The 14,642-nt window shown below is 45.3% G+C and overlaps 1 protein-coding gene across 3 annotated transcripts in view; it reads right to left on the bottom strand.

Moving 5' to 3' along the window:
• Nucleotides 1–362: 362 nt before the first annotated feature.
• The window catches only part of LOC147623150 (putative Rho GTPase-activating protein At5g61530), a 39,827-nt gene continuing 25,547 nt past the window's right edge, over nt 363–14,642 (bottom strand). For all 3 annotated transcript variants that reach the window (XM_086821208.1, XM_086821210.1, XM_086821209.1), the window contains 3 exons: nt 1,255–1,499; nt 1,005–1,146; nt 363–896 (listed from right to left, as the gene is read on the bottom strand). In XM_086821208.1, coding sequence (XP_086677334.1) covers nt 754–896; nt 1,005–1,146; nt 1,255–1,499 — 530 coding nt within the window. In that variant the 3' untranslated portion in view covers nt 363–753. The remainder of the gene's footprint in view (nt 897–1,004; nt 1,147–1,254; nt 1,500–14,642) is intronic.

Raw genomic sequence — 14,642 nt, 5'->3', positions numbered from 1 at the left:
TTAATCAAGTCAATCAACAAACGTTTGGACTATGGATGTAAATAGAATCCCTTTAATTAACTTTCATGGTACAGTTCTTGGTTTATAAACTATTTCTCCTTAAAGCCCCTCCCTTGCTTTAAACTATGCTAGGACATTGTAATGACGATACACAATGCACTCTAGTACCAAGAAATTATGTTAGGGCATAACGACGATACACTATAATAGAAAGGCCTGTCAAGCTTACACACATTTCATCATAAGTACTTTAAAGGAATCTAAATCTGTTTTTAGGGCTCCAACACAAGGTTTGAACAGGGCCCACCAGATAGTGTACAACAGTACTCCCTTCAATAATGCAATGGTTTTAGAAGCCAAACTTTCTTGAAAATTATTATTGTATTACTGTCAAGCCAGAGTAGCCTGATGTATGAATAAACTTAATATCAAGAACCACTTAACGACACGTTTTTCCACCTTTGCCACTAGGAAGCTCATGCTGCAATTCCTCTCCAAGAAGGGCTGTACATTCCGCTGAAAGGAGCATTCCATCAACATAAATGGGTGCAAGATGCACAAAAATGTAAGGGATTACACAAAGAACTAGATTCCTCTTAGATAAAGCACACATGGCACCTTACCATATCAAATGTACACCTCTAAACTCAATAAAAAGAAAGCTAAGAGAGAATCTAATAGAGATGGAAAAGATAAGCACTAAAATTACAAGCCCCAAAGCACCAAACTGGAGCATGAAAATCTAAGGCCTTCCTACTCCCCCAACTCATGCCATATAGCCTCCATAGGATCAGCAAATATAACTTTCTGCTGCTCAATAAGGCATTGCACAGCCTCTATGATTGCAAAGTCAGCCATAGTAGGTTCATCATCCAAAGGTATTACACTGTCCGCATCTAAGAAAGGACACACACAAGATCAGTGCATAATTGAATGCATTGCATAAGTTCAACTTTCCATAGAAAAAGCTAAAATTCTTTTGTAAAGATGAGTCATATATTTACCACGAATGTCACTGTCTTGAGCATGAAAACCATTAGGTGACCTGCTATTGGTAGAGGGCAGCTGAAAGTCATCATGCGGTCCTATATCTTGCTTCCACAAGAGGTACGGGGCAAGTTCGAATGCAAGGCTATGTGCATCCATCTGTAACCATAAGTTCCCGAAGATTTGAAATGCGTGTTGATCAAAGGCCCTCCAAGGTTTCAGCAGCACAAATAGAACAGAAAAATATAGAGCAAACACTAGCAATACCTTATTCAATGCAGACTTTTGGCTGACCCGTAGAAGCAGCGATGTCACACACTCTAGAGTAGAGTAGTGTGCATATGGGATAGTCCTTACTAGGTCCGACAGTTGCCGGACATTACCTCCAGCTTCTTTGATCTCATTATACACAAAAAAGGTAAGCAGAGGGTCTGGAAGCATTTGCAGGTAGCACTTCAGTAAGGCTGCCACATCGAGTGGACTTGTACCTTCTGGAATCGTTGCATTCCAATCTGAAAATATAATACACCCTGGTTAGGCTGAACAATGGCACTTACAACCTGTAGAGCAAGTAGGGGCTGGCAGACCCTGGGCGTGGCTGGTCGTGGGGCTGAAAACACCTTGAAAAGGTGTGCCAAGTGGGTGCCCCACACATGGGCCACGCCCCTTAGGCTTAGGCACTCCAAACCTACCCATTGCCCCCACTTTGGGTGGCCAATAGGCTGCCCTTAACCTTATATCCATAATCTATTTCCCCAAAATGTGGTGTACTTGTACCATATGAAATGGATTTCTACACACCAGGACTTGACTCTAGACAATGACCAGGCAGACACTTCCCAAATGGCCTAATAAGTGACCGGGATGCCAAGAGAACATTACATCATACAAGAGGGTTACAAATAGGTATGGACGGGCACAACCCTGACATGTGCGGGACGTGCACAACTCTGACCACCCTCTGGCAGTACTCCGTTGTCGACTCGTCCCTCGACAAGGGCTCACAATGAGAAAGCCTAGTGTCTAGCCTTAAGGCCTTGCACTTGTTTGGTGTAGCATGTCCACGACATCCAAGTGCGGGATGCCCGTGATAATGAACAGAATGTCCACCACATGCTGTCACATTATGTGCCATCATTACCAAAATCTGCAGGCCACAAGCAAACAGTGTGTTCCACGTTGCCCTGTGCATACCACGTCGACTTCATCTAGTGCCATGATTACCCCAAGCCAACACACTATCCACTTCAGCATTCACGAAGAACCCCTTCATAGAAGGAAAAGATCCAAGAAAAGCTCATCCAAGATACCCAAGGTCCTAACACTGCAAGACCACTTTGCATCCTATGCTAAGGTTCACATTCCCACCTCGTTGCGTCAGCACAAAAACCTGCAAAGAACCCTGCCGATGACCACCTTTCGCCCAATCCAGCACTTTCCATTTGTCCGACCGTCCCCGTCACTGTCACCAAGTTCACCCCAGATTTACTGGGAGGGTCTTCCTAATTCATGGGATTCCCGGTGGACTATGCCTTCTTCTGCCGTCTTTGAGTGGAGGTGGGAGACACTCAGAGAATCGGGCTTCCCTCCCGATTTGCGTAGTCATGCACCACTCTCCCCCCCCCCCCCCCCCCCCTCTCCTGCCAACTTTGAAGCAGTGTTTTTCTCTTTCCCTTCAGTATGTCTCTTGGGATGGTTTGGGATGACAAAGCCATGACCCAGACCCTTTACGACCAGGCAGTGTATCATTCCAAGATGGTGGACGACATTCAGGTAAAAGACACCATTAGTGCTTCTTGGGAGACAGCCACGATGGAGCTCCTTCGTCTCATCCCAAGGCGGACGGGGCTACACCTCTTCATCTTCTTCCACCTCAGCTTCACAGGGGAGCATGGAGTCAACAAGCACTTCCAAAGAGGGAATGGTAACATATCTCCCTCCGCAACCGAGCCTACTTGCAGACGCTTTGCCCTTGCATCATCGACTACCACTAGTCCCCATCAAAACCCTGACCTGAAAATTATTTGCGCCATGGACAGATTGGCCATGGCACGACACTTAGCTTTTTGTCCATGAGGTTTGTCTCCTGGAACGTTCCCGGGCTAGGAGCCACCTTATGCAAAGGGTGCAAGTCGTATATCAAGACCGCTCTCACAGGCCCTAGTGGAGGGAACCATTGATGTGCACATGATTCCAGAGCATCACCTCATTGCCGACCGCATGCATTGTTGTGGGAAGGTCCTTCCTAGCACCGGTTTTCATGCCCCTTGGGAATCAAGGTGGAGTATGTATTTCAGGAGAGTCAATCGCCCTTGGACATGCACACTGGCTGATTCTTCAGGTTGGGTAGACCAGACTTGCCATCCTCAATATCTACGCTCTTACTGGAGCAGTGGCTTTTGGATTCAGGAAACCAGGGTCTATCCCCTATAGACACATGGTGCATGGGAGGGACTTCAACATGCTTGAGGATGCCAAGGACCGCAGGGGCACAGCCCAGACCCCACCATTTCAGGACCGGAGTGCAGCTTGCTTTTCACATCGGAGACTAGGATACCTGGCACCTCCTGGAGGTTGGGTCGAATGCCTCATAGCCTCTCTTTCTCCTGCTCAGACCGCCAAATGGACAGCCCTATTTTGTCCCATCTCAACCGCTTCTATCTGGATGAGTGGGGCTGCGATAAGGGAGGCATGGTGGGCATCCTTGCCACCACCACTCTTTCCGACCATGCCCCAGTGATTCTTCTTTTGGCTGACCCTTAGCACAATGGTCAACAGTCAACACGGATATCGGACCTCCTCCTTCAGGACCCCACCATTACTACTCCTCCCCAACCCCCCCCCCAAGGGTGCCGCGTAGGCCTTGGACTACGCCTGTAACATGCATCGGACTTATGCGTAGATGAAGGATCCTGTCACACAGTCTCACACCGCCTTCTATATCCTGAGTCTCATGAGTCTTTAGCAATCCACTTTATGACTTCAAACTTTAAGAGACGAGAGAGAGATTTGTACACCTTATTGGGTCCCAAATTACCCACTGAAGGGAGCCCTCCTATTGCTAGGAGTATTTGCTTTATTTCTTTGAAGAGAATGAATGTATGACTGACTTTGGGGCTGTAGATAAGCCAAACGCAAGACCTTCAGAAGAGAGAGTCGGGCTGACTGTACTCTGCTGTAGAAGCACCAATGATGACCAATCTCGACGCCAATGCACTCTTCCAAGGGGGGGTAGGAAGGCTGCAAGACTGAGGCTGAGAGAAGGCTGAATTGGGACTGTTCTATAGCTGTGAATATGCAACGATGATGACTGAATATGCTGCCACCTGGGAGGATGAAGAACAGCAATGAGATCTGAATTTTGAATTCTGATGTGAGGCTGAGAAGAGGTTGGACTGAAGCACTTCTTCACAAGGCTGATGCTGATGCGTTTTCTGGATGGCTGAACGCTTGTATGCTTTGCTGAATGCTTATGCTGAAGACTTGCTGAATTCTGAGATGATGGAATGAGGGACTAAGGCCATGCATATATAGGGATGCTAGGGGCTGGTTGGCCTGCTGGACAGCCCCTGGCTGAAGCTAAATGCCATAAAAAATGCTAAATAAAATGCTAAAATACTAATAATGTTAAGCGATGACAATTAGGTGCTGATATGATCTTATATGCTCATACTAGGCTGCCGACTGGTTCCTGGGCTGCCTAATGTGCATGCTAATGCTATGATGCAAATGAATACATGCTGAGTAATGTCTATGGGTAAACATAAATGCATCTAGGTCCATGCCTATGCATATGGGATGACTACAGGCAATGTGCAATGCCATGCAATGCTTTCTAATGCAAGCCCTGAGGCTTCTGGCTGACTTCTACATGCATGAATGATTCTCTTCAAGTCGGTTAAGAGGACTGATTGACTGACTCACTCACGCACTAAGGCTGAGGAAAGACCTACATAGGTCGTGCCTGACATATCCCGGACTAGGGCTTACAATGGGGCCACGGCATACGACAAATCATATCCTAAAGGGTCCTCCTGCTGTACAATGATGCACTTGTGATGAGCCATCTTGTCACCATGCACTACAATGCAGAGTGCATGTGACATTCCCTCTTGCTTAGCTTGGCGGCAGGTTCATGGCTTCCAAGTAGTCTGCCAACAACTCTTCAAAGAACTCCTTGTCTAACCAAACGGCTTCGTGAGTACCTCGATCTCAGAACTTCGTGTAGAACTGACGGAGTGTTCGACCGGAACCATGCTTCCAACAATGAAGAAGGCTTCCAATGATGAAGAAGGATCTGCTCAGGTTCAATGACTTCTGCTCGTCAACCACGTCTGGCTCCTGTTCATCTGAAACATCAAAAACTTCTCGTCCAACATATGGTTTTAGTCAAGAAACATGGAAAACATCATGCATTGTCCAACTGTTAGGCAACTTTAACTTCATAACACAGAAAGAAAGCTTGGGACGACGTTTGCCCACTTGTTTCAATCTCTGTTTCGTGATATGCAAATAGACACTATTCCCTTCCTTGAAGTGGATATCTCGTCTAAACTTATTTACCTGTCTGTGAATTGAATAATGGTCAAGCTCAGACTTGAGGGCCAAACTATATTAAGTACCAAACTCTACGGAATCAACATATCGATCTTTCATGCTATCCAAGTCTTTTCCAGAAATCTCGAGAATGGTAGACTCCTGCATGGTCTGGATGCTAGTCTTTCTACTAAGAGCATCTACCACTAGGTAATGCATACCAGGGATGTACTCAATCATTCCTCCAAATTGGTATAAGATCTCACTCCATCTGGCTTGCCGATCACTCCACTGGGCGCTTGGCATCGTCTGGAGCCATTTACGTTCTTGGTGGTTTGTTTTAACTGCAAAAACCCGTCTAGAAAGAACAGGCTTTCGATGTTTGAGCGTTGTGATCACTAACTGCTTTTCTAGCTTGCCCTCCAAAGTCTTGGAAAGACGATAGAGAAACATGCTATGAGATTCTGCCCAAGGGACCAAATCGATATGATGATCCTCTAGATGAGAGGGGGGGAGACTGGGTGGAAGATCGTCCTTAAGCATAATGTCTGAATGTCGAGAAAGGAGATTTGACAACTGAAGGAATGAAGAAAAAGATGAGACAATTGTAATTGATGAGATAGAAGTTGTCGGAGCACGAACATAAATAAATGCTCCTTCCGCTCCCTTGCAGATAGCTCGACGGGCCTAGAGATGAGAAATCAAAGGAATGCCGAGAATGCTCCTATCCCCATGAATCATGATAGGCTCAGGAAAACCTTTCCAGATAGTATAAAAGTGTCCTGCTCCCAATTGGGAATGGGTTCATACTCGCGAAACCACTAGATTCCTAAGATCATGTCACACCCCAAATGAGGCGAGAATGAAATCTCACTGTAATGAGGTCTTTTGAACTTGGAAAGAAAACTAATTTGCCTTTCTGAGATATGTGGCAGAGACTAGGCGTAAACCTGTTCACCTCCAAATGATATGACACTAAGGTACAGCTCACTTTGGTAGCCAACTGAGAAGAGATGACGTCCTCAGAACTGCCCATGTCAAAAAGGACTACAAACTAGCGGCCCTTGGTAGAGCCATAAGCTCGGATCATGCTTTTCTGTGTGGCTGCAACCTCACCCTCCTGCTTAGCATCAAGCACCACGCATGGCATGGGATGCATAGAAGGTAAGAGCTGAACCACATTGGCGGTAGTTGGCGGTGCTCAAGGAGCGAAAGATACTGTGGCAACTATGGCAGAAGACTCTTTGGAGGCTTGCTTCGCTTGCCATTTTAGACAATTCTTCTTACCATGCCCAATGGTCTGGGGAGAGAGAACTCTGGTCTACAGGTCATGGACGAAGGTGTCCTAGTGAAAAGCTCTAACACCTGTGGTCGGGTCTACATGTAAACTAGACCAATGCTGCCACCAAGTGACTGCCTTGCCTGTACGGTGGGGAGCCGCTACGTGGACTTTAACTTGCAGATCTGTCAGCTTAGCCAAAGGAAAATACTCATTAAACTGATAAATAAATTGCTTGACAGCTGAATGATCACACTTACCTTCATACTTACTAAAGTTTGGCTGAGTCCAGATGACGGTCCTTGATGTTGCGGGAGTCTGGCTGGTGGCACCTATGGGCAGAGAGAATGAAGAGAGGGTATGTTGAAACTGCAGATGCATGGCCTCCCTTTCCCGCTTGTGTTCGAGTAGCATTTGCTCATGATCGAGCTCTCGTTGGTGCTCCCAAGTTTCAAGGTCAGCTTGATGCCGGTCTTGTTCAAGCCTTTGCTTTATTTCTTTGAAGAGAATGAATGCATGACTGACTTTGGGGCTGTAGATAAGCCAAACGCAAGACCATCGGAAGAGCAAGAGTCGGGCTGACTGTACAATGCTGTAGAAGCACCAATGATGACCAATTTTTGGGCTGTAGGAAGGCTGCAAGACTGAGGCTGAGAAAAAGCCGAATTGGGACTGTTCTATGGCTGTGAATATGCAACCATGATGACTGAATATGTTGCGTTTTCCTTCACCCAGGAGGATGGAAAACAACAATGAGATATGAATGCTCAATTCTGATGTGAGGTTGAGAAGAGCTGTTGGACTGAAACACTTCTTCACAAGGCTGATGCTGATGCGTTTTCTGGATGGCTGAACGCTTGTATGCTTTGCTGAATGCTTATTCTGAAGACTTGCTGAATTCTGAGATGATGGAATGAGGGACTAAGGCCATGCTTATATGGGGATGCCAGGGGCTGGTTGACCTGCTGGACAGCCCACGGCTGAAGCTAAATGTCATAAAAAATGCTAAATAAAATGCTAAAAATACTAATAATGTTAAGCGATGACAATTAGGTGTTGAGATGATCTTATATGCTCATATTAGGCTGCCGACTGGTTCCTAGGTTGCCTAATGTGCATGCTAACCCTATGATGCACATGAACACATGCTGAATAATGTCTATGGGAAAATATAAATGCATCTGGGTCCATGCCTATGCATATGGGATGACTACAGGCAATGCCTACATGAATGTGCAATGCCGTGCAATGCCATGAATGCTTTCTAATGCAAACTCCGAGGCTTCTGACTGACTTCCACATGCATGAATGATTCTCTTCAAGTGGGTTAAGAGGACTGACTCTCACTAAGGCTAGGAAAGACCTACGTAGCTTGTGCTTGACATATCCTGGACTGGGGCTTACAATGGGGCCACGACATACGACAAAATCATATCCTCAAGGGTCCTACTGTTGTACAATGATGCATTGATGATGAGCCATCTTGTCACCATGCATTACAGTGTTAGAGTGCATGTGACAGCGCCCTCCAGAAGGTTAGCCGTTTCCTCCACGCAGGGGCCTCTCTCTCTAGTGCCTTCAAGAGCAGAATCCACATAGCCCCCAAGTTGGAGTTCAGCTTGAGACAACCCATACCACGCTCACGCTTGAGAGTGGAGTGCAGATCTCATGCTCCGGCCTCCTTTTGGTTTCAGGCTATAGTTACAGGAAATGCTAGAAACGGCTCTGGGCATGTGCTGAAACAGCGTTGCAACCATGGAATGGACAGGAAACGTGTTTTTGGCGCCGAAATGTCTCCATGACATAGAAACGGCCCGTTTCTCGCGTTTCTCACCTATGACAAATGTTTCTCATGATGAGAAACGGCCGTTTCTTTTGCCAGCATGAGAAATGGCCACAAGCATTAAAAAAAAACCCAATCCAGGCTGGCGTTCCAAGACGGCCAATCAACTTCGAAATGTGGCACCCATATATAAGCAAAAACGGCCGCTTTAGTTAGGAGAAAAAAAAGGCCCAAATTGGTCACTAAAAGGCCAAATTTGCGCATCAAATTGGCCTCTGTTGTGAGGTGAAAAAAAAAGCCCAAATCAGCGCATAAGTGCCTGTAACAAAAAAACCCCCAAATCAATGCTCTTTTTATATTGAACAAAAAAACCCAAAATCAAATCTTTTTTTTCAGCTCTTCTTCCCAATTTTATCCCAGTCGCTCTGCACTGCAAGTCCTCCCCTTTTCTTTTCTTGTGTTTGCCCCTTTTCTTTTCCATCACCATTCCTGCAAGCATTTCTTTTTTATGTCACTCTCATGGCATCTAGGTAGCCACACCTTGAAAGAGAGAATGAGAAGGAATTCACCCAGAGTGACTATTGGTGGTAGCAGGTGGATATTGTTAATAAATATGACTCCAAGAGAGGTGGGGCAAAAAAATTTTGTTGCCAACATTGTGGTTTGCTCAGCACAGAGGATCTATGCACACAGATCTGTGTTCCACAATAACACACTGTGCCTCCCTCTGATCAGCCAAGATCACTAAGCAGGCCAGCCATGGGCATACATCTGGCATAACTCAAGTGCATGATACATCATCTCAGCTCAAACATACATGTGCTGTCCAAACTCTGTCTCAACCCTCGTCAATCTGCCATACCCCTCCTCTCACAAGGGGCCAGATAACTCATATCTGCAATAGACATCAAGCAGTAGAAAGAGAGATAGATGAACAGAAACAAGGCTTACCAAGTTCAGCTCGTGAAACAGTACTGGAGGAAGCAACAGCACCAATTTGTACTTGCAGGCACTTGTATCCACAACCCTGCTTCACACATGTGCTTGTACTTGCCTGTATCCTCCTCTTGATGTTCACTCTTATGCTGTCCTTGAAAATACAGATCTGAAAATCAGCACTGTACCCGTCTGTACCACCTCGGGATACGTGCCAGGAGTTGTACTTGCACAATCAGCCTGCTGTCCACTCTTGTACCTGCCTGAATCTGAGTACACAGTTCGGTCCAGCACCTGTTTACGCCGCCTGCAGCAGTTGTACTTGCTGTACCTGACTATCCGTACACTGTACGGCAGTCGTACAGTATGGTACTGGCTGTGTACTTGCTGGTACAGCCTGTACAGGGCCTGTGCGCAGAGAATCCAGCAGAGAGAACACAGCGCTTGCAGCAGATTTCAGCAGCCGCCTGTACTTGCACTGTACGGACTGCACACGTGGGAAGTACAGCTGATTATGCAGAAGAAAACAGCAGCAGTACACAGAGAAAACAGCAGCCGCCTCCTTCCTTGTGCTTTTTCCACGCTTGAAAACATGCGCTTGAGAAACTCCACGATTCCCTCTTTTCCAAAAGCTAGAGAGAGAGAGAGAGGAGAGAGAGAGACATTTACTCCAAAATTGGCTCCTCCCCAAAATAATCCCTAGGGCCCCAAACTTTAATAAGTTCCTAGGGCCACTAAGGCCTAGGGGCAAACTTTAATAAACATTAAAGTTTAATGTTTCTAGTTCCCCCCTTCACACCTAGGGATGTCCACACATCTTAAACTCTGTCCGGGCACCCCCCTATGTGAATCATAAAATATTCTGACTCTGCAACCACCATGCCCACACTTGTACTGTTCCATTTTCACAGGGCCATAACAGTGTCTCCCCTTGTGTTGAAACTTTGGATCAAGCACATAAGCAGTTGTATGTAGTGGAGAATCATATTGGTTTCATCTACTCACAGCAAGATCCTCCAACTCTTGTCTTCTATCTGCATTAGTCTCTATGAAACGGATGTTCTCAGCCATCCAATCCATGGCTTCATAGATCTTCCCGATGTAAGGCCACATGCTTCAAAACCCCAACAATAACTTGAGAAGATGCTCTACAAAAGGCCAAAACTCATCCTGTGTGATAGTAGTGTAGCAAAGCTTGGCAAGTGCTTGTGTATGAGTAGGCCACGACTCCCAATCAGGGCATGCCATCATTTGCTTTAGGGTTGGTCTCACATGAAAGAGACGGCAAAGCATCATGAAATTGTATGCAAAGCGGGTGTTGGAGTACTTCAACAACTCTTTCTTTGCAAACCTCTGCGATATAATGCAAGAGAGTAATGGTTGTGGGTTATGAAAGAAACAACCTCTTTGCCTGTGTCAATGGTGGCCTTTACCCAATCCAACTTTCCAATGTCTTTAAGCAAGTTATCGAGACAATGTGCCATGCATGGACTACATGTAATGTGCGGGTACCTCTGCTCCAATAAGACCCAGGTTGCCTTGTTGGTACTCTCACCATGTGAAACGAATCGAACCACATTTTGTGGACCCACATACTTAACAACCTCACATAACACAGGAGCAGTTTTTTCTCTCACCCCAGCTTCTGTAGACTTTATGTAGACTGGATTCCCTCTACATGCTACAAGAACACCTTGCAATGAATGGCTGCATATATCACTCCACCCATCAGACATTAAAGAGACCCCATACGTGCTCCATTTCTCCTTCACAGGTGCAATGGCTTCATTGATGGATGTTATCTCATTCTCAAGCGATCTCTCCCTCAAGGCATCATAAGAGGGTGGAGTGTATGCACCACCATAAGCTGCAATTTCAACCACCATCTCTTTGAAGAATGGTGAGCAGGCAACGTTAAAAGAGATCCCACAAGAGTAGAAAAAGCGTGCCATAGCAACATCAACCTGTGCCTTTCTTTGTGGATGCCATGCTGTGTGAAGAGTGGACTGCCTTGCCTTTCCTTTTGGGAGGAGCATGTGTAGGCATATCAAATGAACTTCCACTCCCAAGAGATGATGCAGCATGAAAAGAACTGGGTGGATGGCCAGATGTAGCAATCTTCTTGAACTTACCTATGCCAAACCTTGGCAAGGCAAGCAAATGGGCTTCAACCCGCTTTGGACAGCCAGCTCTTTCCGGAAATACCGCAAGGGGCGCCAAGCTTTGGGGCCAACAGGTGTCGCTGTGTTTTCAGATTTGGGCACTCTAGCTCCAATCTGTTTTGTTTTATCATCTAGACTACAAGTGGACGGGTGATTGCTAATCTACCGCACTCTGATTTTCTATCAGAGGCCGGTTTCAGACAGCAATAGGCAGACGGTGAGGTGGTACGTGAATGCCACTTCGCAAAGGTTAGCTGGTACTCCAGAGGAAAGACACAAGGTGAAGGATCAGCTTGCAAACTACCGCAACAAAGAGGGAACGTTCAAATGAAGTAACACACAACATGACAGTTTGAAAGCTGAAATTTAAACCTTTATTTAAATTTATAAACCTTTATTTGAAGCCTGAATGTGGTATTTCAAATTTTTATGTTGTAGGTTTCACATTGGTGTTGTCACTTGGTGGGAAGACTATGGTGCAAAAACACTAGAGCTTCAGCACCTGGCCATTCGTATTCTGGGGCAGGTGTGCTCTTCATCAGCTTTGGAGCGTTTATGGAGTACCTTTAATCACATACACTCAAAGAAGAGGAATTGCCTTGGGAGTGAGAACGCAAATGACCTCATCTTTGTTAATGCAAACTTGCATTTGCTAACAAAGATAAAGCATAAGTACACGCATGATAAGTACATTGGGTTTCATATATCGGAGGCAGATACAGGTTCTATCATTGGTGATGTAGTTGAGGAGACAGAGGACGATGGTCAAACACATGAAGATGGCATGGAAGAAGCTCCACTAGAGGAGTTGGAGGATAAGCTTCAAGAGGATGAGGCTGTTTCTATAACATAGAAGAGCCTTGAGGAGTCAGGACTCTAGAGTCTAGACTCTACAGAGTAGCTTCCTTTTGGCATTTGATTTTATACTTTTTTGTAATGACTTGGCCTTGAGGCTTGACTCATTGATGATTGAGTGATGGTTTTAGCTTATTTTGTGATTATGGCAAGTTCTAAATGGTTTGACTTCCCATGCAACTTTAAAGTTTTTAAACTGTGAAGTTGTGCACTATAGACTCTAGATTTTACTTCTTTCGCACATGTTTTACATTATACATGTGGCCTCTCAACTTGGTTACTTTTCCCATACCTCCCTCTCAGGATAACCTAGGATGACGTGGCTTTTCCATTCCCCCTATCCTCAAATTTTGGTTTCCGTTTTCGTCTCTATTCTCATTTCCCTGTTTCTCGTAACTATCTCAGGCTACTAGACCCCATTCCGCCTTGAGGGCATTCAATCCCTGAGAAGGCTATTAAACTCCGTTTCCTTGTTCGCAGCAACAGCACTACATAGTACACACATATATAGTGAAGCAGTCGTGAGAAAGAGAGCACACAACTCTATTAGATATTTTACTTGGAATGAGTGTACCAAGTACAAGTAGAAAGGTGAGGACACCCCATAAGTGAAATAAGAGGGTGCTCCTATGCATGGGAGGAAAATTTTCCTAGTGAGAGGAAAAGTGTCCCCATGACATAGATGTCTACAAACCCACCTGGAGTGATGATGTGAACATGTATAGGGATATGGTTGATCAATCTTCAAAAGGCAATAAGCTTAAAGCTTTGCAAAAAGCTTCAAGCTTTTCACGAGGAAGAGCCTTCATGAACAAATTTGCCACATTATCATGTCTAGAGACATACACCAAGCTAATCTCTCTTGCATGGACCCTCTCCCTGCATGAAACATTGGGTTTCTCGCAACTTCCAATGCGTTCTGAGAAACAGTGTACATAGGAGTGTAGGACTACTATCCAACACTATGATATGCCAAAAAGGCATCTGAGCAATGCACACTCAATGGTAGTTGTAAATGCTACTTTGTACTCAACCTCACAGCTAGATGTGGCCACTATTGGTTGTTTTTTGCCGAGCCACGATATGCATGAACCACCAAGAAAGAAACAAAATCTGGTAGTGGACATTGGTGTTGTAACATCTTGCCCAGTCCGAATCAGTGAAGGAATGCAATTGTGACTGACCTCCCCGGGATAGAACAATCCACGGAACTTGGTGCCCTTGTAATAAGTAGCGAAAATTCCGCTTGACAGCTTGCCAATGCCTGGTACCTGGGCAACACATAAATCTACTCAACTGTGAGACCCCATATTGTATGTCTGGCCGCGTGTTGCATAAGGAGATCAAGCATCCAACAACTTGCTAATATAGTGTCTGATCAAAAGGCTCACCAGAATCCTAAATGCTTAGTCTTGCACATATCTCAATTGGTGTAGCCACACGCTTACAATCCTCAAGACTAAACCTTTTCAGCAGTTTCTATATAAAGTTTGATTGCATCAAGCTATGAGAACTGAATGTCCAAATATTACTGCAATGGGCCCACATCTCACATCTCAGAAGAAGCCTATAATTCAACCTTACCATACAAAGCTTTCCATAACATGCATAGTTTGGCTGCTATACAAAGCTTTCCATAACATGCATAGTTTGGCTTCTTGATCCTCCTAAACAAAACCATGAGACTGAGATACATAGACCTCCTCATGCAAATCACCGTTCAAGAAGACGGTTTTGATGTCCAACTAATATACATTCCAACCAAGATGTGCTACCATAGCAATGATGCACTTGATGGTGGTCATACGAGATGTGGGTGCAAAGGTTTCATCATAATATATGCCTTTCTGGTGTGCATAGTCCTTTGCTACAAGTCTAGCTTTATAGCAATCAATGCTAAGTCAACTAAATCCCAAGTGCCATTCATCATATTCTTGCTGCATGGCGTGCATACAATTTTGATCCTCTTGTGCTTCTTCAAATGGAACTCGTCCTTCTTCATTGCACAAGTCGCTCGTGAGAGCATGATCCACATAATGCAGAGATGCATGGCGAGAACTAGCACGTGTTCTACTTGCCAATAGAGCCCCTACATTATGTCCCG

The sequence above is a fragment of the Cibotium barometz genome, chromosome 27, assembly GCF_041138505.1.
Source record: "Cibotium barometz isolate CiBa-2024 chromosome 27, ASM4113850v1, whole genome shotgun sequence".
Taxonomy (NCBI): domain Eukaryota; kingdom Viridiplantae; phylum Streptophyta; class Polypodiopsida; order Cyatheales; family Cibotiaceae; genus Cibotium; species Cibotium barometz.
The sequence above is the reverse complement of the archived record's forward strand: the minus strand, read 5'-3'. Positions and strand labels throughout refer to the sequence as shown.